This window comes from Choloepus didactylus, chromosome 2 (genome assembly GCF_015220235.1).
Source record: "Choloepus didactylus isolate mChoDid1 chromosome 2, mChoDid1.pri, whole genome shotgun sequence".
Classification (NCBI taxonomy): domain Eukaryota; kingdom Metazoa; phylum Chordata; class Mammalia; order Pilosa; family Megalonychidae; genus Choloepus; species Choloepus didactylus.
This window is the reverse complement of record NC_051308.1, coordinates 186,848,763-186,872,083: the sequence shown is the minus strand read 5'-3', so window position 1 is coordinate 186,872,083 and position 23,321 is coordinate 186,848,763. Positions and strand designations below refer to the sequence as shown.

The window sequence follows — 23,321 nt, the reverse complement described above, 5'->3', positions numbered from 1 at the left end:
TTGTGGATATTTTACTGAAATAAAAATTTAAAAAGAAGACTGGAAAAATAAATAAAAATAAATTTTTAAAAAATAAAATTAAAAAGAAGGAGAAGGAGGAGAAGGAGAAACTTGAAATCAACAGAAATCAACAGAACTAGGAGAGAAAGGAGAAGATGCAGCCATGTGACTGAAAAGCCAAGGACCAAGGATGACCAGCAGCCAGCCCTGCAATGCCACAGTATTTGGGAAGAAAACATCACCTTGCTGCTGCCTCAATTTTGAATTTCTAGCCTCAAAACTGTAAGCCAATAAATTCCTGTTGTTTAAACCAACCCATTGTATGGTATTTAGTAGCCAGGAAACTGAAACAGTTTTTAAATATCATTCTGGTTTTCTGATAAGAGAGACCAGGACTCCTTAGGAAAGTGATCAAATTCAGGACTGGGATAGGGAAAATACATGAATATTTTGTGGTACAGAAAATAAGGAATTGCTCAAAAAAAAAAAAAAATTTGACAAAGGATATGGTAGCTAATTTGAAGGATCTCTCAACAGCCTAATCTGGGACCATTTGAGCTACAAAATAAGTAATGATAGTAAAAAATAACATCCATGAGTCCATACTGATATAAATAAGTAAATGAAGAAATAAATAAATGAGGAAAAAGGCTTTTCAGTGGACTTCCAATGAATAATGTAGAAGAAATAATGGAATAGAAAAATCTTTATTAGGCAAACATCATGGTAATAATTGTTGCAGGCAAGAATCATCAGTGACTGCTAAAATTAGTGGTGGAAGTATGGCAAGAAGCAGGATGTTTGCATAGTCCCAAAGTATCTCCTCATAAGAGACTTATTGATTATACAAGGAAAAAATAGTAACTTTATGGTGGAGATATCTGGCAGACACCACCTTACCCAAGCAATCAAAATAATTAATATCAGTAATAAGATATATCATCGTGTAAATAACACATTGAGAAGGACACGACATCATTTCTGTGGTGCTCTTGCCAGAATGCATAATCTCAATGTAAACATGAGAAAACATCATACAAACGAAAATTAAAGGGCATTCTGCAAAATTATTAACCAGTATACTTCTAAAGAAGGTTATGAAACTCAAAGAAATACTAAAGAACTGTCCTAGATTGGAGGAGGGTAAGGAGATAGTACAAGTAAAAATAATGTAGGATCATGGTTTAGATCTAGTACCAGATAAAGGATGATGGTGGGGGAACACTAGTGGAATTCAAGTACATCTCTGGATTAGTTAAGAGTATTATATCTATGTTAATTTCTTAAGTTAAGAGTATAAGGGAACTCTACTATTTTTTTAACTTTTCTGTGAATCTAAAATTATCTCAAAAAGTTTTTAAAATAATAAGTAAGTGTATGTGGTAAGAATAATGCCTAATTGTGGGCTTTTTAAGAAAATTAAGATATTTTATAAAATTAATAGTAGCTAATACACAGGAAAAGAGAAATTCTAAGGTTGTAATTAATATCATAGACTCTGGAGCCAAATTGCCCATGGTTCTGCTCCATCCCTTACTAAATGTGTGTCCCTGGGCAATTTGCCCTCTTTCTATCTTGGTACTTCTCTGTAAAGGTAAATAATAGTAGTTAATCACCTCATAGGACTGTTGAGAAAATTAGATGAGTTTGAATAGTGCCTGTCATATAGTGTTAAGTGTCAGGCTGTAATAAGTATTCATGAAATGGCAGTGGTGGTGATAGAAGTTCTTGTTATGGTTGTTGTAGTTACTTGTATTAGTAATTTCCATTTCTTGAAGTAATTTCCATTTCTTGAAGGCATTTGTATTCTAGTGGGGGAGGCAGACATGTGCAGTGCACTGAGAATTGCAGCAGGACTAGACTATAAGCAATGTGTTGTCAGAGTGTAGAGAAGGAGGATTGCTCCTGACCAGGCGTTTGAGAAAAGCTTCAAAGCTTTTCCTTTTAGGAGTCTAATTATAATCCAGTTACCACTAGAGGGATTACGCCATTTAACCGTATCAACCAGCACTTCAGTTCGCTTGGAGACTGCAGAACCTTAGAGCAGCGATTCCTCACTTCAGATCATCAGTGAACCCCTTGACATTGTATACAAATCTGGGTTGATTATGTACTTATGCATATATATTATTGTGAAGCTGGGCCATAGCATCATCAGGTTTTCAAAGAGATCAGCTTCTGTCAACCACTAACCCAAAGAAAAGAGCACTGGATTTGGAGTTCAGAGATCTGGATTCATATCCCAGCTTCAACATGTGACATTGTGTGAATTTCAGTTTTCTCATCCTAATGTGGGAAAGTAGTAGAGAACCAGCCATAGATGCCTTTAAGAATTGATTTTGAGATAGTGAGGTAATATACTTGACAAGATTTTGTCAACTGTACTAGAGCAATGACTGTTACCACTAAAAATGGTGATTATAGAAGAGGAGGAGAAAGTTATGGTGATCATTGTTCTAGGGTTAAGGAACAGATGTCAGTCATCCACACCTGCTAATGTTCTTGTGGGAAGCATCATATAGTGGTAAGGACACTGAACTGGGAATTAGAGGCCTTGGCTTCTTGTGCAAGTTCTGTCGTGGATGTCTCAGTTACTCACTTTCCTCACCCATAAAATCAGAATAATACTGCGCTCCCTGTTAGTAACTCATTTTACAGGTGTTAGAAGGATAGAAGTAGATCATGGGAATGGCAGTCTGTGAAGATTTTAAAGCCCATCACAAACCTAAGGGATAGTTAGGCTTTGAAATGAAATACTCAAAATTTCCAGAACTTTCTTCCGTAGTTTAATGTCATGTGAGTGGTTTTCATTGAAACTAGAAAAGAAAGGAGAAAGGAAGAGTTTATGGATGGACATGCAGACTCAGAGAAGCAGCAGCATAGTGTCGTTCCGAAGCAGCACCTTATAGGATTCAGTCTTTGAGTCAGATCTGGATTTAAATACCCGCCTTTAATTCTCTTCCTCCTTAGAGATAAGCTTTTCAAAACCATTGCCTATACTCTTGCTCTCTATTTCCTCACCTGCTACTCCTTCCTTACCCACTCCAGTACGATTTCTGGCATCTTCTACCCTCTGAGAATTTGCCGCGAAGGTCATTAGTGCTGAATCCATAGGATGCTTTTCAGACCCTTTTCTTGAGTTTCAGCAGCACGCAGCACCTCTGTTCCTTTTAACATTCTCTTTCCTGGTCTTGCTCTCCCAATTTTCTTCCTCTGCCTCTGACAACTTCTGAAATCTCTTCAGGCTCATGATCCTTTTCTTGCCCATTTATGTTTAAGTTCATTGCCTCTGGGTTCTTGGCCTTCTTCTCTCTTTTCACTACTTCTAAGGTGATACCTTCATTTTTTCTATATTTTGATGACTCTCAAATTTTATCTCCAGCTCAGATATTTAGTATTCAATGAATGCTACTTGTCTTCCCTTCCAGCTGCCTTCTATTGTCCTGCAAAGAAAAGTGTGTCTGTATCCTATCAGATCTATGAATAAAATATTCATATGAATAGACTATTAATTACAAGAATATTGTTTCCTACAATCTATTATGCTTTGGGTCTTAAAACTAACTAGCATAATATAGCTTACATGGTGTGACTGTGTGATTGTGAAAGCCTTGTGGCTCACACTCCCTTTATCCAGTGTATAGACAGATGAGTAGAAAAATGGGGACAAAAAATTAAATTAATAATGGGGGAATAGGGAGGATGGGATGTTTTGGTTGTTCTTTTTTACTTATATTTTTATTCTTATTTCAATTATTTTTTGGAGTAATGAAAATGTTCAAACATTGTGATGATGAATGCACAACTATATGAAGGTACTGTGAACAATTGTGCACTTTGGATGATTGTATGGTATGTGAATATATCTCAACTTTAAAAATGGAAGAAAAAACAACTAACTCTCATAGCTGTTATTGAAGTGAGTTTGGCTATTTGGAAGGGACAATAAATCCCTTGGAATCAGAAACCATATGCCTCTTTTGATGTCTTGGGGCTTTCTGAAAACGGCAATACAGGTCACAGCTATCTCAGAGCTTAGCATCAGCAAATCCTGTTTGAAACTGTGGAAACAAATGTTGATAAACAAATTGAATATTTTGTACTGTTGATTTACCATAATCCTTTTAGACCCCATCCCTGAACAGGGAAGTTTTCTGAGCTTATGAGTTATGTAAACAGTAACTAGATATGCCCGTACATGTAGCCAGTAACCAGTCTCTCACTCTGTGGGGACAAATATCCAGATACTTTGCTCCTTAGGCAGAGATGACCTTACGTTGATCACAGCTTCAGCCCTTTTTTCCTCTCAAATTCCTGCTTTTTAATTGATTCTCCTGTGGAACCTAAGTAGAATATGGTTCTCAGAATGCGGTTCTGATGATGGCAGTGTTTGGTGGGAAGACACTGACCTAATCCACAACTGCTAGTTTCAAGATTGGCAGCAGAGCCAAGGTTAAATCCAGATCCTTTAACTATCTGGTGAGTGAGTGTCTTTCAAGTGTCTTCTGCCAAGCTGCTTCCCTTGCCCTAATATGTTTGGATTGTTCTTCTTTCAATATGTAATATTCTTTCCTTGTTCCTGATGAATATATCAACTGAACACATTTTTTTTTGGCAAAAACTGACTTGTTCTTAGCCTTTTCCAGTGCAGAGATGAATAGGACAGAGTACCTATTCTCAAGGAGCTCACAGTGCAGTTCAAAAGAGAAACAAATCAGCAATGAATTATAATCTCATAGGATCAGAGCAATGGCGGAGAAAGTGGCGTAGTTCATCATTTACGGGTCATTTGCTATATGCCAGACCTGTGTTAAACATTGAACATAAACACATACTCAGTAAATACATGTTGAGCACCTGTTGTGTGCTAAGCACTTATGATACAAGAGTGAGAAAAATAGAAAAAGCCTCTGCCCTCAAAGGAATTATATTCTATGTACAGGCATACCTCGTTTTATTATGCTTTGCATTGTTGTACATCGCAGATACTGTGTTTTTCTTTACAAATCGAAGGTTAGTGGCAGCTCTGCATTGAGCAAGTCTATAAGCATCATTTTTCCAACAGCATGTGCTCACTTCGTGTCTCTGAGCCACATTTTGGTAATTCTTGTATTATTTCAAACTTCATTATTATTATATACTTCATTATTATTATATCTGTTATGATGATCTGTGATAAGTTATTTTTGGTGTTACTATTGTTAATTGTTTTGGCGGAGCTACAAACCATGCCCGTATAGAACAGCGAATTTAATAGATGTTGTGTGTGTTCTGACTGCTTCAGCGACTGGCTGTTCCCCCATCTCTCTCCCTCTCCTCAGGCTTCCCTATTTCCTGAGACACAACCATATGGGAATTAGGCCAATTAATGACTACAGTGGCCTCTAAGCATTCAGGTGAAAGGAAGAGTCCCACATCTCTCACTTTAAATAAAAAACTAGAAGTGATTAAGCTTAGTAAGGAAGGCATGTTGAAAGCTGAGATAGGCCAAAAGCTAGGCCTCTTGCACCAAACAGTTAGCCAAGCTGTGAATGCAATGAAGAGTTCTTGAAGGAAATTAAAAGTGCTATCCTAGTGAACACGCAAATGATAAGAAAGTGGAACAGCATTTTTGCCGATATGGAGAAAGTTTTAGTGGTCTGCATAGAAGATCAACCAGCCACAACTTCCCCTTAAGCCAAAGCCTAATCCAGAGCAAGACCCTAACTCTCTTCAGTTTTAAGAAGGCTGAGAGGTAAGGAAGCAGAAGAAGAAAATTTGAAGCTAGCAGAGATTGGTTCATGAAATTTAAGGAATGTTAATGTCTCTATATAACAGAAAAGCACAAGGTAAAGCAGTATGTGCTAATGTAGAAGCTGCAGTAAGTTATCCAGAAGATCTAGTGAAGATCATTGATGAAGGTGGCTATGCTAAATGACAGATTTTCAATGAAGATGAAACAGCCTTCTATTGGAAGAAAATGCCGTCTAGGACTTTCCTATCTAGAAAGGAAAAGTCAATGCCTGACTTCACAGTTTTGAAGGACAGGCTTACTCTCTTGTTAGGAGCTAATGTAGCTAGTGACTTTAAGTGGAAGCTAATGCTCATTTACCATTCCAAATATCCTAGGGCCTTTAAGAATTATGCTAAATCTATTCTGCCTGTGTTCTATAAAGGAAACAATAAAGCATAGATGACAGTATATCTGTTTATAACATGATTCACTGAATCTTTCAAACCCACTGTTGAGAACTACTGATCAGAAAAAAAGATTTCTCTCAAGATATTACTGCTCATTGACAATGCTCCTGGTAACCCAAGAGACATACGAGATTCATGTTGTTTTCATGACTGTTACACAATATCCATTCTGCAGCCCATAGAACAAGGAGTCTTTTCGACTTACATGTCTTATTTTTTAAGAAATACATTTCTTCAGGCTATAGCTGCCTTAGACAGTGATTCCTCTGATTGAATCTGGGCAAAGTAAATTGAAAATATTCTGGAAAATGTTCACCATTCTCAATGTCATTAAGAACATTTGTGATTCATGGGAGAAGGTCAGAATACAGGATATCAACATTAATAGGAATTTGGAAGAAGTTGATTCAGCCCCCATGGATGACTTTGAGGGGTTCAAGACTTCAGTAGAGGAAGTCACTGCAGAAGTGGTAGAAATAGTAAGAGAACTAGGATTAGAACTGGAGCTTGAAGATGTGACTGAATTGCTACAATCACATGATAAAACTTTAATGGATGAGGAGTTGCTGCTTATGGATGAGCAGAGAGGGTGTTGTTTTTTTGTGTTTTTTTTTGAGATGTAATCTACTCCTGGTGAAGATGCTGTGAACATTGTTGAAATGACAACAGAGGATTTAGAATAATGCATAAACTTAGTTGATAAAGCGGTGGTAGGGTTTGAGAAGATTGACTCCAATTTTGAAAGACATTCTGTGAGTAAAATGCTATCAAAGATGCTATAGAGAAATCTTTTGTGAAAGAAAAGTCAGTTGATGTGTGTGATGATTGGGTTCATGTGTCAACTTGGCTAGGTGGCCTAGCTGTCTGGTCAAGCGGGCACTGGCCTAAGGATTGCTGTGAGGATATTTGAGGCTTGTTAATAAACCAACGGGCTGGTTTGTTGGATCATCAGTCAGTTGACTGCAGCTGACTGATGACTCATCAAGGGGCGTGCTTCCACAGTGAGAGAATGCAATTGGCTGGATTTGGTCTCAGTGATCAGCCGGTTTGTTGGATCATCAGTCAATTGACTGCGGCTAACTGTTGACTCATCAAGGGGTGTGCCTTCCACAATGAGAGAATGCAATTGGCTGGATTTGGTCCGGGTGATCAGTTGGAGGCTTATAAGCCAGACGGTTAGAGAACCTTCACTTATTCTTCGGCTGCTCAGTGAAGCATTTCCTGGGGGAGCTCGTCGAAGTTGCCGGTTCGTTTCCTGAGGAGTTCGTCAAAGTTGTCGGTTCGTTTCCCAAGGAGTTCGTCGGATGTCTTCCTTGGATTTGACAGTTTGTTGACTGCTTTGCAGAATTTGGACTCATGCGTGCCCGCAGTTGCGTGAGTCACTTTTACAATTTGATAATCAGAGACATCTCTCATTGATTCTGTTTCCAAGGAGAACCCTAACTAATACAATGTGATAAACTTTATTGTTGTCTTATTTTGAGAAATTGCCACAAACACTCAAAATTCAGCAACCAACCCTGGATCCATCAGCGGCCACCAACATTGAGGCAAGACCCTCCAGCAGCAAAAAGATACTCGCTGAAGGCTCAGCTGATAGTTAACTTTTTTTTAGCAATAAAGTGTATTTAAATTAAGGTATGTTCCTTGTTTAGATTTTTTTTAGACATTGTGCTATTGCACATTTAATAGCCTAGAATATATGTGAACATAAATTTATATGCACTGAGAAACAAAAAAATCATTGTGCCTTGCTTTATTGCGATATTCACTTTATTGCCATGGCCTGGAATTGAACCCTCAGTATCTCCAAGGTATGCCTATACATCCATAATATAATGCCAGGAATTGATAAGCACTCTGAAGAAAAATGGAGATAGGTAAGGAGATACAGAGTGAGTTATGTTGGGATGTCTTTGTGGAGGTCATGGTTCATTCTACCACAGAACAACATTTAAAAGAAGGAATGGCAGGTACTGGTGGGAAATTAAATTCGGTAGCTGAGGGAGAGAAATGAGTCAAAATGATACCTACTCTCATTCTATACCCCAAAGAGTTGCTTTGGCAACTGCTTATGTTATACTGGACTTGATTAAACCAAGAAACCCAGAAGGAAGAACAAGCTTATCATATTAGACACTTTTAGTCAAGATGTCTTTGGACATCCAAGAGGAGACATTTGATGGATGGTTGGATATTTGACCCGGAATTTATGCAAGAGAAATGGGCATGGGATAAGGGCATATATTTGAAAGTCCTTATCATTGGATGGTGACTAGAGCCATGAGGGAAGGATAGGATCACCCAAGGGTATGGAGAGAGTGACAAGAGGGCCAAGGACCGATCTCTGGAGACTTCAGATATTTAAGGGACAAGAAGAGGGAGAAGAACAACCAGAGAAGAGGTAGGAAAGTCAAGAGAGTAAGGTGTCCTGGAAACAAAGGAGAGAGGATAAATGAGAAGGAGCTGGTCAAGTCATACAGAACACAAAAGAGAATTCAAGTAAAATAAAGGCAGAAAACTGTCCATTAGAGTTAGCAACAAAGAAGGTATTGTTTATAATGGTGAGAGCAGTTTCTTTGAAATGGGGAAGGCAGCAGTCTATTGCAGTAGGTTAAGATGTAAGGAACTGGAGACATATCTTCTTTTCTAAGCTTTCCTTACCCCTAGAGGAGACACAAAAGTCTTTTGATAGACCATGTATTCTGATTTTTGGTTTGGAAGTATGGTCACCATATTTCTCGTCAGCCTCTGAATCCAAAGAATTAGATGATTTATGGAGAGGGAGGGGAAAATAGAGATTCCAGGAGTGCTGTCTGCATTTGAGATTATAAACAATCAAGTCTGGGAAAAAATCTTCCCTGACTCTTGAGTTTGTTTTTTTTTTTAAGCTAGAAGTGAGTTTCCTATGATGGAAAGAGAGAAGAAACTATTTAGTGATTGCTTATCATTTTATAGTGTTCAGGGCTCTGTATTTAACCTTCATAGCAGCCTATAAGGTAGTGAATATCAGCCCCAATTGCAAAACAGGTAAACTAGGCTCTGAGAAATTTCGTGTCTGTCCCTGATCACCCAACTGATACATGGTGAAATCACTTTGTGATTATTGAACCTATGTTTTCTTCACCATACCCAATGGGATTTGGACAAGAATTTCTCTCTCTCTGAGAGGATATATGAGCCTGGAACTCAGGAGAGGGAATGAAAACGAACCACTTGGAACAGTCAGTATATGTGATTCCATAGCTAGAAGAGTGCAGGCTGCCATTTGAGAAGGAATTGATAAAACATACAAAATGAAACAAAGTCAGACACCAAAAAGGCATCTTGCAAGGTTAAAATTATGTGAATAATGATGTGCATTAGTTACCTTAATGTCTTCCAAGTGCATTTCATTTTGAATGATATACTCAGATAGCACACATGGTAAGGTATAATTGAAAAAACATGTAAGAGAATGGCTGAATTCAAAGAATAAACACACGGCTGCGAGGAGGTTAGGAGTCAAAGGGGTACGCATATTCCCTGTCCCCCAGGGATCTCATTAGTGCATGAGTGACCATACATGTAGAGGCTAAATGAATCTCACTGTTTGCAAAAACCCACAGTAAATGAGACAATGATGAATCAATAGTAATTAGGCCTATAGGTTCTCATTGACCCAGATGTCTGAAACCAAATGCCCTGCTCTGAGATTCCTTGAGAGGCAGAATGAAAAGATTTATAGACATGTGCTCCTGTTAAAAAAAAATCCCTTTACTCTGAGAGCAGTGATGCCATTCTGAAGTGGAATGGTACTGGATTTAGTGCAGACTCTTAACTTCTTGCTGGAAAGGATGTTCTTGTGACTTTTATTATAAATGTGATTCCTCTTGGACCAAGAGTAGAGAAAGCTGGGAGATAGAAAACCAGTATGGGATCTCATCCTCTCCAGATACAGTGTTCTGGTCCTACATCCTCCATGGAGGTCTCATAAGACCCTTTCCTAAAGAATCATTCTAAACGAGGGTTGAATGTGGGCTTTGACAGATAATTTCTGACTTGAAGTACACAAAACACATGGCTTCAGATTCACACCAAGTGGGTTTAAATGTGGACTTGGTCACAACTCTCCACTCTCTGTGCTTCCTCTCTGTAAAGGGATGTTAATGACACCTCCCTCACTGGGCTATGGTGGAAGGCCTGGTGCATCCTGAGAGAGTGGCAGTTGATAGTGCTTTGGTTGATGAGCCTTTTCCCAATAACATATTATTCCTCCTAACAAGACCTAGGGTAAAAGGTTTTTGCAGACGAGAATGAGGTGCTTCTTTGCAAGAAGCAAAGAGAGAGCCTAGTGGTGGGCCTTGACTCCACCCCAGCACACAAGCCCCCACCCCCACCCCTTCCTCACTCATGCACTTACGCAGATCAGTTTTGCTTTTCTATGTATTATATATTGGTGTTCCACAAAAAAATTTTTATTTAATGAAAGTGTTCCATTGATAAAGGGGAAAAAGAAAGTTTGAAAACCACTGCTCTATAGCATTGATTGTTGGACAGTTTGGGGGAAATTCATGGGATCTAGTGGGCACTCACAGTGTCCTAAAACTAGAACCCGAAACTTCTGGGCCTTACTTCTAAAACATTTTAAAACGTTAAATAATAAATATTGTCTTAGATGTCTCAGATATTAATCTCCCTTGGACATTGATTTCCAATACTGTTTTTTTTCCCTGCCATTAGTCAAGCCATACATTTAACCCTTAAAGCTATAGTTCCAAGGACACCAGTGAGAAGTGGCAAAGATGCCAAAGACTGATATACTGCTTTCTTCTAAAATCATTGGTTCAGAACTTTGGAAGGAAGCACCTTTCAAGAGGGGAAAGGTAATCAATTTTCATCTTTGTGCTATGCCATGATATTTAACCCAGTGGGGTAGGTATTATTATACCTTTTTTGTGGAGGGGAATACTGAAGTCCAGAAAGATTGTATTACTGGCCCATGTCACCTAGCTAGGACAGGAGACTACAAAGATCTGAACCAAAGACTGTCTTGACTCCCAATCCCATCATTTTCTCTCTGTCTCTTTCTCACTTGAAGTCTCCACTTAGTTTAACTCCTCATTCTACACATGAAGAAACTGAGGTTCAAAACAGAGAAAGAACTAACACAGGGTCATTTGCTGGGTTTGGGTTGGAAATTAAAAGTCTCTTGACTCCTGATTCTAGCTGTATTCACTATGTTCCCTTACTTTCCTTGGCAAACCCTATCCTGACTCCAGGAAATTATATTTGTCTTCATTTGTCATCATCGTCATTATTATGACAATTACGATACTGATCTTAAAAATCCTTTGCACATGTATAGTATTGTACTGTTTACAAAATACCTTATCTTTGCATGCATAATTTTCTTTGATCCTCACAATAACTCTCTGAGGTCAGTTGGACAGAGATGATGATATCTGTTTTTACAGATGAGAAGAAAGTTTGAATAATGTTCTTATGGTCACATACCTCCTAGTAGTAAAGATGTTCCTGGAACCTAGGTGTTCTGATTCCAAACCATTCCACTCTCCACTAGGGAATGCCCTCTTTTCTAGCTGATAGTACAGTGTGATTTGAGAGTATAATATGCTAGTTTCTCTGGGTTTGGGGTAGTTTTTTGCTGAAGCTTTGGGACCCTGCTTACTTAATTGTGTCTGATGTGGAAGTACAACTGGTTTCTTTTTGCAGAACAATTTTCTCCCCAACCCTACCCCCCTTTTAAAAACAAAATCCACTTCTCTTCCAGATGCCAGAGTGTATATGAATATTTGAACAATCACCTGGATCTGATTAAGAAGGCTCAGTCTGTGGGTTTCCTCACTGTTGATTTACATGTTTGGCCAGATTTCCATGGCAACCGGTCTCCCTTAGCAGATCTGACACTAAAGGGCATGGTAAGTAACAGCCAGTCCTTGCATGAAGGTGAAGGCAGGCCAAAGGGCTACAAAGTTTGGAAGAAACAAAGTGAGGAGAAAAGGAAACAAAACAAAGCAGGCCAACAGCCCACTGGCTTCTTGTGGATGTGTTGCTGATGCGAAGGCCATTGCTGCTTCCACGATGATTTGATGAAAGTTCCCATTGTTTCTGGGCCAACCCCGAGAGCATTAAAAGCACTATTTCTAACATTAAGCTACTGCTGCCTCTTTATCCCATCAAGTCGCTGGAAGTCGTGAGCCCCTGACTATGTAATTTTCATATTTACATAGGTTTGTAAAGTCATGTTTTCCATCTCCATCTCTAGGCTGCCTGGTAAATAAGTGGTAACTGTTACCACCCGTGGTCTCACTTGGCAGAGCTACGCATCAGCCTGGGTGCTCTGAGTCTGGGCTGTTCAGAGACTCCAAGCTAATATTATTAGTACTTCAAATTGAACTTTTGTAAAATTAGATACAATTAATAAATTAGAGGATAAATTCAGCTCTTAGTGACATTAGGGTCCCTTCTAGCACTGAGATTCTGGGCCCTCCTGGAGGGGCAAGAATGCATTTGGTGGGGTGAGTTCCTAACCTCCTAAGCTGAGCTATAGCATCCTGGAGGCCAAGAGAGATTGGGTGTCTGAGACAGCAGTAAATCAGCCTAGAAAAGCTCAGTCATGTTGTAGGATGGATGAAGCAGGTTAAAGCTAGAGATGTGGAGCTAAGCTTCAGATCCAAGGGACCAGGAGAAGCCACAGATAAAAAAAATAAGCCATGAATTCAGAATCCAGGAAGGTTGTAAAGAAGTTGAGAAGCAGAGTGTGAGGTAAATGAAGGAATGGAGGCTGTGAACAGTGCAAGGTTTATGCATCGGGACTGCGTGACAATGGAGCAGGCCTGCCAGCTTGAGAACTTTAAGACTCAAAATACTGTGATTTCATGGTTATTTTTATTGAGATTGTTTTAAGTATTTTTATGATGCCAACAGGAAGACCTGAACTTTATTTTCATTACCTAGTTGACACAATCAACTTTTGCTAATAAAAGGGAGTCATGGTGAGAAGAAACAAAATTGGACATAGCAGAAGTTATGTCTGTCTGGAGTCTATGAAGTATATGTACACTACAGATAATGAGCTTGGCCTCCTTATTTGGCCTGTGGAGGCAGAAAAGGAATGTCTTGAGGACCATGTGGCAACAGGCTGCACTTTCAGATAAATGACTGTCTGAGTACAAACACAGATTACAGGAAGTATGCTTTTTGTATGGGTGCAAAAATCAGTGTCTTAGAGATAAATTTATCAGAAGCCAAATACATATACAATTAGCCACTTAAAATGTTAAGAAGTTAGGAAGCATGACCCCAAAATAGGACAGAGTCTTAGTTTCTTAGGGCTGCCAGAACCAAGTACCACAAACTGGGTGGCATAAAAAAACAGAAATTTATCACGTCACAATACTGGAGACTGGAAGTCTGAAATCAAGGTGTCTGCAGGGCCATACTTCCTCTGAAACTTGTAGGAGAGAATCCTTGCTTGCCTTTTCCTAGCTTCTGGGGTTTGCCGGCAGTCCTTAACATTCACTGGCTTGCAGTCATCACGTGCCTCTGTCATCACATGTGCGTCTTTGTCCAAGTTTCCCTTTTCTTATAAGGACAACAGTCATTTGGGATTAGGAACCACACTAATCTGGTTCGGCCTCATTTTAACTAATCACGTCTTCAAAGACACTGTTTCCAAATCAGGTCACATGCATGGGACCAGAGGTTAAGGCTTGAACACATCTTCTTGTGGGACACAATTCAAACCATAACACATAGTAAAATGATCATGTGTCCTGGAGTTGCACAGAGATGGGCTCCTTTCCTTGCCAACAGCTGTAGGACTCAGCTTCAACCCCCAGCATGGTCAGGTGACATGTCTCCCACTGGCTGACTTCCAAAGACTTAACAATTGCCATCATTAAGGGTATTCTAATAAAGCAGACCCAAATGCAGAGTGTAATTCCAAAGCAATTGATGGAATATTTTGAGGAATGGGCATCTCATTAGAACAAGTATGTTCTTAGCACAGGGTCCCTCTTTTATGGGGCATATGTCCAATTGGATCTAAAAGTCCTGGTATGTTTACTTTTTAAAAAGTGTTATTGTTTTATAAACATACCTCATATATCAGCCAATATTTCTTAGCAGTGATTTCCCTGTGGAACTCTTCTTGGCTTAGGCTCACATTGCAGTAGTTGTAACTCCTTGAATTCATATTACAACACTGGAAAGACAATGTGACCCAGAAGTATAGAATAAAATAGAAGAAAGGCTATTCTGTGCTAAACCTTGCCCCTAAAATCACTCTCCTTCAATCCTATTTTATATAACTTCAAAAATAATCTCCTGAAATGCATCTGTTACTTTATTTCATTTCACCAGAACTATAACAACTCCTATCTCCAGCACTCATTCAGTAAATATTTTTTGGGCACTTTCTATCTGCCAAGTTCACTCACAGATATCCTAAGGTACAACAATTCCTATATTCGTAGACCATGCTTAAGGGAGAAACGAAGTACTTGATAAAACATTAAGTTTAAAAATTACATTGCAATTAGAACTGTCAGGATAATCCCCATAGGGTGAGAACCATATCTTATGATCTCTATTTTGGCTTCTGCAACTTTTCTCTGGACACATAGTAAATGCTAAATATATATTTATTAATGGTTGATAATCAACATGGAGATAATAAAGAAGTTGTTTATTCCTCTAGAAAAAATATAGGAGCAATTTACTGATACAAATGGACTACATTGCCATTAACTTTTACTATTCATGTGATAAGTACTCGATACCAATATTAATGTCCAGGTAAATTAAAATAAGAAGTTACTATTTTATCATAACTATGAGTACTTCCTTTGTTCATCAGTGAATTAATTGTTTACAGGCCATGGTCTCGTTGGTGGGGGATATAAAAGTAACTAGACACAATCCCAGTTCTCAAGAAGATAACTGTCTTTGGGGTGGGAGCAGACAGAACATATAAACAGGTAAGGGGAATACGGGATCAAGCTCCAGGAGTCACTCACTGTCCAGGCTCGCTAGCTGCATGGAAAGTGATTACCTAACCTAGCCTCAGAGTCAGGAAAGATCCAGATAGTAGTGACACTGAGTCAAGAGAGGGCCAAGGAAATCATAGTATGTGCATGTACCTGTATATAATTTTGGCTCCTTGTACCAATGTCTGACCAAGGATAGGACGCATTTAGTATTTTATCTTGGTCATAAAAATAGAAAATATTTTTTTGGAGACTCAGTCAACATCCTCCATACTCCTCTATCAGCAGCATTGCTCCCTCTCAGTTTTTCCCTCCCATATCAGTTGGCTCTTTTCTCTTACCTTGTAGACACTCATTTATTCAGTAAATTTATTGAGCACTAACTATGTGCAGGCCTATGCTAGGCCCAGAGAATACAAATGAAAAAAAAAGACACAATACCTGTTCTGAGTTCACAGATATGTGGGGAAAATAATTACTGTATGTGTGTGTGTGTGTGTGTGTGTGTGTGTGTGTGTGTGTACACACTAGCATCATCCAGCACGACCCCTGTAATAGAGAGGCCTGTGCAAGCCAATGGAAGTGCTCAGTAAATGTTTGACCATGGAATTCTGTTTACAGTGGCACTTGGCTAACAAGCCCTAATGCAGCCTTTTTCTACTTTACTCAAAAGTACCTGTGAGTACACGAAAAAGGCGTAAGTTCAAATTCGGTGTACTTTACAAACTAGCTGAAGTTGTAGGAATTTTGAAAGAGCCCTCTGCCTTCTTGAATTTACAATCAGTTTTAAAAACAACAACTTGAAAAATTAGATTGGCATTCAACTAGGAAAACTAGGATTGACATTCCCAGACAGAATCTGGGAAGATTTTTCAGGATCTAAAGGACTAATTAACGTAGCTTGTTTGATAAACATAATATATAATATGTTAACAACATGAATCTCCAGCTTTGCAAAAGTTAGGCCCTCTCCACTTTCTGCTCCCTGGCTTAAAAGCCTTCAAGCCTAAAAACAGGGCAGTCACCCCTCTACTCTGCTGCTGATGCTGGTTGTTTGGTTGGTTGGTTTTGAAGCAGCCAATGGACTTAATTTCCCAGATCCCCCTACAATGTTCACTTTACCTTCCCTTTCCATTCAATCCATTAGAAAACTGCCAACCTAAGAAGCCAGCTGGGCAGGAAGTGGCCAGGATCAACAGTGATGCCTTACATTCTAAAAGACCTGACTGAAAGTTTGTTAATGAAAGAGAGGCAAGAAAAAACGTGGTGGCTGTGAGTTTGGGGTGGTGGCATAGTTTTGTATGTATACTGTGTTTTCTAGAGGTTAGAAAGTCAGGCCATGGGCCTTCCACCTCAGTCCAACAAAGCTACACAAAGTAAAAACTCCTAGACTCTGGGAATTGGCATCTAGCTGTAGATCTGAAGAGGGAAATCCAAGTGTACAGTGAGTGTGGCTAAAAATAAATGATATATACTGTATGCTGGGGAATACTGTAATTAAAATGAAAAAAATAAAGTGAGTCCCATGTGAAACCAGCCTCACCACTCAGGCTCCCATTTTCACCCTTACCCTGGTCTTTGCATTTATGCTCTGACCTATCTCTTTGCAGTAATGGTTCTAATCTCCTCCACACCCTCACTGCTTCAGATTTCAAAGTTAATCACCACTCCCAGTCTGGCCTGGCTCTAAACCTTTCTGCTTTATGTGCCTACCCACATAAGCAAGCTAGGGACATAACCCAGGAATCTTCCCATTATTTTTGATAGTATCATTTTCTTCTTGTTCTGATAATAATAGTCTCCCTTCAATGTGACTAGCTGTTTCATTTTTTTCTTTGAGGATGTAGTATCATCTTCACATGGCTTAAGTATTTTTTGATGGTGGTTTTTATTTTTAATGTTTGGTTGGATGGTTTTTACAACTATGAAGCAGTAAAAGAGAGCCCAGTATTGAAGTCAAGCCTGTATTTGCATCCTGGATTGAAATATACCAGTGTGTGACCTTTGGCAGGTTAGTTCTGTGAGCATTGATCTGCTCATCAGTAATGCAGGCTTCCTTGCAGGGTCATTGTCACAGTCAGATGGAGAGGTACTGGCACAGTGACTGGCACAGAGTGGACAGACAACAACAGATGCTTTTGAATCTGTAGCTCCTGCTTAGTGGCCCTCACTTGAATGTTTACAAGATGGCCAGTGGGGTTCTAAATGTGGCCCCAGGACCAATTGGGCTCACCCAGCCTCTGAGGTCCCAGCCGTGAAGAACCAGCTGAAGAAGCTGAAATCACATGGTCCTTCACAGGACGCTGGTTTCATACAAGTCTAGATTAGTTTTCTCTAGGCTTCTGGTTATTAAGGCCTTGGCCTTTAATTTCCTCATCAACATGACAGAAAACTGAAATTTGGTTTACCTTATAAGCCAGCTAGTGTTCTGGAATCTTGAAAGAGTCTTGGCCTCCTTGTATATATAACCAGTTTCTATTTGTAAATTAATACAGCCTCTTTGTTTTATTTTATTTTTTTTCCCAAAACACCCACTCAAAAAAGTAAATTACCTTGGAGACCTACTAGGACAGGAAAACAAACCTTATTCACCATTGGTTGAAGTGTTTTCTCTATGTTATTTTGCAAGTACAACAGTACTTAGAGTGGAAAAAGTTGTGATTTCTAACATCAGGCTATATGCTGTTCAAAGTGCTGGAGAAGTTGAATGCTGCTCCAACAACACTTCAAAGCAAGCACAGAACAAGTGTGTAGGTGGAGAGCTGGGCGAGTATCAGGAAAGATGCATTAGGAGATCTTAGTCAGTTCCCAGAAAACCAAATGTTAGCTAGAGATAGGCATTGCTAAACAGATTCAAATGTGCGTGGAATCAGCAACTAAGGTGAGCTCAATAGAGGCTTTCTCTGATGGGGCAGATGGATGATGGAGCTGGAAATTCATGAGCTAATTGACCAGCTCAAGTTACATATTTATAACCCTTTGAAACACGTGGACCCTTGATGTGAATTTGTTGATGTTTTTGTTGTTAATTAATGCTGTTTTATTTAGCCATTTTTTGCATATTGTTTTGGCCATGAAAAAGTGAGTCCTTTAGCAAAGCTTAATCTCCTCAGTATCATTTAACTGGTTTTCTGATCACATGTTTTCTTATTGCAGTAACTAGTTTGCCAGCTGGTATTGTGATTTGTAATAGCTACCATTTTTAAGTGACCACTATATGTGCCAGGTTCCATGGCAGATGCTTCGCATGCATCATCACCAACTTTCTCAATAACCCTTCAAGATAATGTTGTTGCCTATTTAAAAGAATAGAGACATTTAGGCTCAGAGAGTTTAAATAATTTTCCCAGAGGAGAAAGAGTAGAAGTGAGATTAGAATCCAGAGAGTTCAAACCTAAGTTACCGGCACTCTTTGGAATAAATAAAACTTAGATCTTTATGTTTTCCCCCACCTCCTGCTCTGTTTTCAATATGCCTGCCATATTTCCATCTCATTTTAGTGACTTAAAATTATACCACAGAATTAGACTTTTCTTTCCAATCTTTCCTTTATATACCAAAAAGCAAACAAAATCAAGAGTGTGAACCATGGACAGGAGTCCTTCCCAAGGTAATCTATAATGATAAAAGACTAAGGAGTGAATCAGTAGAAATCTAATAGGAAGACCCAAGAGACAAATAATGGGAAAGAACCAAAGCCAGAATACCAAGGATGGGAAACAAGTTGGCACACAGACCGAAGACAGTACAGAAAACCAGGACAGTCGTACAGAATAGCTTCAGGATGCTGATGCAGGAGCATATTAAAATGCTCTGGACTTAGAGCATCAAGAGCAGGACAGACAAAGTGTGAAGTGCCTGGTGCATTTGGGAAACAGCAATGCACTAGCATTGTGCGGTATAGAGTTCACCAATAGAGTTAGGTTCTGAGGGAGAATGTCAGTCCATCATCTAGCCATGGTATGTGTATTTTAGTTGTCTGTTGCTGACGTGATAAATTACCACAAATTTAGCAGCTTAAATCCATTATCTCATAGGTAGGTCAGAGGTCCAATTAGGCTCTGCTGGTTTCTCTGCTCCAGGTTTCACGAGACCATATTCAAGTGCTCTTACTGGGAGGTTCTGGGAAAAAATCTGCTTCAAGTCTCATCCAACTTGTTGTTGCAATTCAGTTCCATGCAATTGTAAGCTTGAGGTCCTGATTTCCTTGCTGACTGACAGCCAAGGGTCCTTCTCAGCTCCTAGGGGCTACCCACATTCTTTGGCTTGTGGCCCCCTTTCTCCATCCTAAAAGCCAGCAACGGTGGATCAAGGCCTTCTCATGCTTTGAATCTCTTTGACTTCCCCTTCTGCCTCATCTCTCCTGCCTTCCTCTTCCTTCCACATTTCTCTGACTGACTCTTCTGCCTTCCTCTTCTTTTAAAGACTCATGTGATTACATTGGGTCTGCTGGGATAATCCCGAATAATCTCCCTATTTTAAGGTCTGCTGGTTAGTACCTTAATTCTATCTGCAAAATCTCTTTACAGCAGTACCTAGAGTTGCATTTGAATAAACAAGATGGGGACAACTTTGGAATTCAGTTGCTTCATTATATTAGCACATTCACCCAAATCTGGATGCGATTTAGACAATACTAAGTAATTGCCTAGATTCCTAATACTTATTAAAACTTCTAAACATTTTGCCCCCCTTTCTCCTCCAGGCTGCTGATTATCTCAGACCTGTCCTCCAATCTTTCTCCCCACTTCAGAGATTTTCTCTAAATCTTTGTCTGATCCTGCTCATTGCCTTGCTGTCTGTCCATCAGTTCTGCCTTCATTATCGACTAAGCAAACAGGGCATTTTTGCTGCTTCATCATGTTCTGAAAACCTTTCAAAAAAGTCCCCCGAACCTTGAATATCCCCTCAATCTCTGATGACCCTAGAAAATCCTAAGGCTAGGAATCGTATTTTCATGTTATTTTATAAACTTTGAAGACCCCTTGAAACTTCTTGAACCCTTTTTCTTGCTAATATGTATAATCACTTCAATTCCTTTAGCAACCAAGAAGAAAAAAATTTAGCTAACTAAATTACTAACACATTTGGTAATAATCTCTACTATTTTGGGGCCTGTGAACCTACAATTTACAATACCAAGTTGGGGCAATGGTTCCCACAATTTATTGTGCATTAGGAACTTGCTAAAAATGCAAATTGCTGGGCCCACTCCAAAGGCTTAGTAAATCTGGAATAGAATTCCTGGACATTTGACCGGGATCCCAGGAAGGAGTCGAGAGTTAAGAAATGTGCCCAAGTTCGCACAGCTACTAAGTGGCAGCAGGATTTAAGCTAAGTCTGGAGTGGAGAGTTACCGTCTGTCTTTCCTGTTTATAGCGTAAGGAAAGCCTGGAAGTTGATAAGGACTCTAGCCCTACCAACTAGTGAGTGATTCCTTCACTGTGCTATTCCTGGGCAGCAGCAAGGCCCACTCATGAGGGGTGCATTGCTTCTCCGACTCATAGTCATCCCTACTTTTATCATTATTGAGGGTTACGCTCGAGCGTAACAAAATTGCTGTGTTAACTCTCCTGCCCAGGTATCTATAGGAGCATAGGGTGGTAGGGTGTGTGTGTTGGGGGGGGGAGGTATTAATAGCACCTCCAGCCAACAAAGAGGAACCCAGCTTCCCCAGTCATTCCAATGGCCAGTGTTCAAAAGTGAAAAGCTGTGACGATTAGCATTAAAACAAAACAAAACCAAAAAAACCTTCTGCCTTGGCCTCCTCACACAGTACAACCAGTGCCCCTCTCTATCCTGGTGGTATCAGTAGCATGTACACCTCCATGTTGAAGGAGATGCTTTATTGCTGTATCCCAGTTAATGTATGGGATTGAGTCCTTTATGCAATTCAAAAGAATGAACATTTATTAAATGCCACCTATGTGCACATGGTGCTAGAAGAGTACTTAGCTCTTGTTGGCTCAGTACAGCTTACTGAAAAAGAAAGGCAATTTTCAAATGCTATCTCATCTCATCCCCATTTTACAGATGAAAAAATTGAGGCTCAGAGAGGTTACAAATGCCCTGCAGCCAGGTAAATGGGAATGTCAAAATTTCAATCCAGGTTTCTGATTTCAAACCTCATCTTCTTTCCATTCCACCTATGCTTCTCTTCCAAATTCAAAAATCCCAATATTTGCATAAGTATTTCATATCCGTAATCTAGGATGTTGACATTATCAGTTGCAGTCGTTTGCATCTTTTTGGCAAACATGTGGCTTTCACACATTTCTAAATATTAATTATACATACTTTCTCTTACAGCTTTCATAATTACATAATAGCCAAAATATATAAAATGTGCTTACCCTTGCATCTCTCCAGGGGCTTCCCCACATATTTCACCATCTCGTGCAAACATTCAAAATAGGAACATGCACACTCCTTCTACTTCCTCCCCATTTCCTCTTATTGATGAAATAATTCAGCTTTCAGCCTGGTCTGTGCCAGCCTTCTCACTCATTACAAAGCAGCCCCTCCCCTGGTATATTCCTGGTACTCCCGAAGCTATGCCACCACCTTCTTACCAAGACAGCTCTCTGAGGACCCTCCAACCCAGCAAGAAATCTGCATGGCAGGCACCCCTTAGAAAGTTCCATCTTGAGCTGATGGCCTTTTGACCTTTGTCAAGGCAGGGCTGAGGCCACTGGTATTTAAGAGAGAATCAAATGACCATGATGAATATCTGTTCTTCTAGTGTCTCCATCTTGCATATCAGGTGAGATGTCAAGGAAGTAGGGACTCCAGACACAGTAATTTTGCACTTCAGAGAGAAATGTCTTTCACTGAATCACATTTCTCCACCATGGCCTTTATATTCATGATAAGGAAATGTTAGAAATGGCTATAAGAAGTTTGCTTCTTCCCTTTTGCTACCAAGTCCCTTCCATATAATGGTCCATATGATAAATTCCTTCTAGAATTTCTTTCCAGGAATAATCTTATTTCCCTTGAAGGATAGTTTGTTTTATTTATCAGAAAAGAAAGCTATTTCACCCCATCATGTGTCTCTTTTTGCCATTGCTATTAGCAAGCTCAAGAGTAAAATTTAGTGTTCAATTACAATGAATAGCTCATTCTCAGTTTCTGTTAAAAAAAAAAAGTTATCTCCCCATTTCTCTTCTTTCTGAGTTATTGAGGCACAGGAAGTTTAAAAAAGGGTCCATAATATCTTTTTGCTTGAATATCAGTACTTTTAGAAGTTCTCATCGATACCAACTGGAGATTAAGGAAGGTAAATCTGGCATTATCATCACACCACTCCTTTTCTCTGGGTTCAAACTAATTGAGAAAGATACCAGAACCAGTTACATTATCAATGTTATTAAACAAAGCACTCAGATTCCTAATAAATATTAGTAGGGGAAAACATCTTACACCCAAAGTCAAATCTTCCCCTCACAGCCATCACCAACTATCCAAATCTGGTCTTCAGGACCCACCAATCTGGAGACTTGGGTCTGCTAAGCAAACACATACCCAGCCACAGAGGATCATGACCTTCATCACACTGGTCAAGGAAAGGGAGCCGGAGGGAGGCAGCCTCCTGGCCTGGCTCTGGAGGAGGGCTCTGAGTCGCCATGTTGCTTCCCCAATAGACCAACAGCAGAGGTGCTCTGCTTGAAGCCAAGCCAGAAAAGAAAAGAGACCGTTCACAACTAGTGATTTTTACCCAGGACCTCTGCAGGCCACGGTGCAAATTGCCCACACGAGGGCATGCAGCTGAGGGGGCTCGTTACTGGGCTAAAATCCAGTCCACCCCCTACCTTTTTATAATTCATTCTCCCAGATGGAATTCCTTTTGCATTTAGTTTGCTTGGAGAGAGCACCTTTTTCTAATTCACACAAAGGCTCCATTTGAGCTAGCAGGGTCCTTACTTTTACCAGTCTTATACAAGCCACTCCTCTGATGAGGCAGAGTAAGTATGCAGGGGGTTTGAGAACATGGAGCAAGGGACCAGAAGTGTTTCCCAGTGCTCCTATCTCTTGGGGCTCGGAGCAAATGTCTCCTCCCCGTTGAATACGTGAGGAGCTGAGGTAGTAAATATTGTTTGCCTATAATTACATAATTTGACAAAGAAAGATAGGACATTAGGAGGGAGA

The 23,321-nt window shown here is 39.7% G+C and overlaps 1 protein-coding gene across 9 annotated transcripts in view; it reads left to right on the top strand.

Annotated features, from left to right (window-relative positions):
- FGGY (FGGY carbohydrate kinase domain containing) overlaps nt 1–23,321 on the top strand; it is a 472,286-nt gene that overhangs the window by 357,868 nt on the left and 91,097 nt on the right. For all 9 annotated transcript variants that reach the window (XM_037827092.1, XM_037827091.1, XM_037827085.1 and 6 more), the window contains one exon: nt 11,954–12,101. In XM_037827092.1, the coding sequence (XP_037683020.1) occupies nt 11,954–12,101 (148 nt within the window). The remainder of the gene's footprint in view (nt 1–11,953; nt 12,102–23,321) is intronic.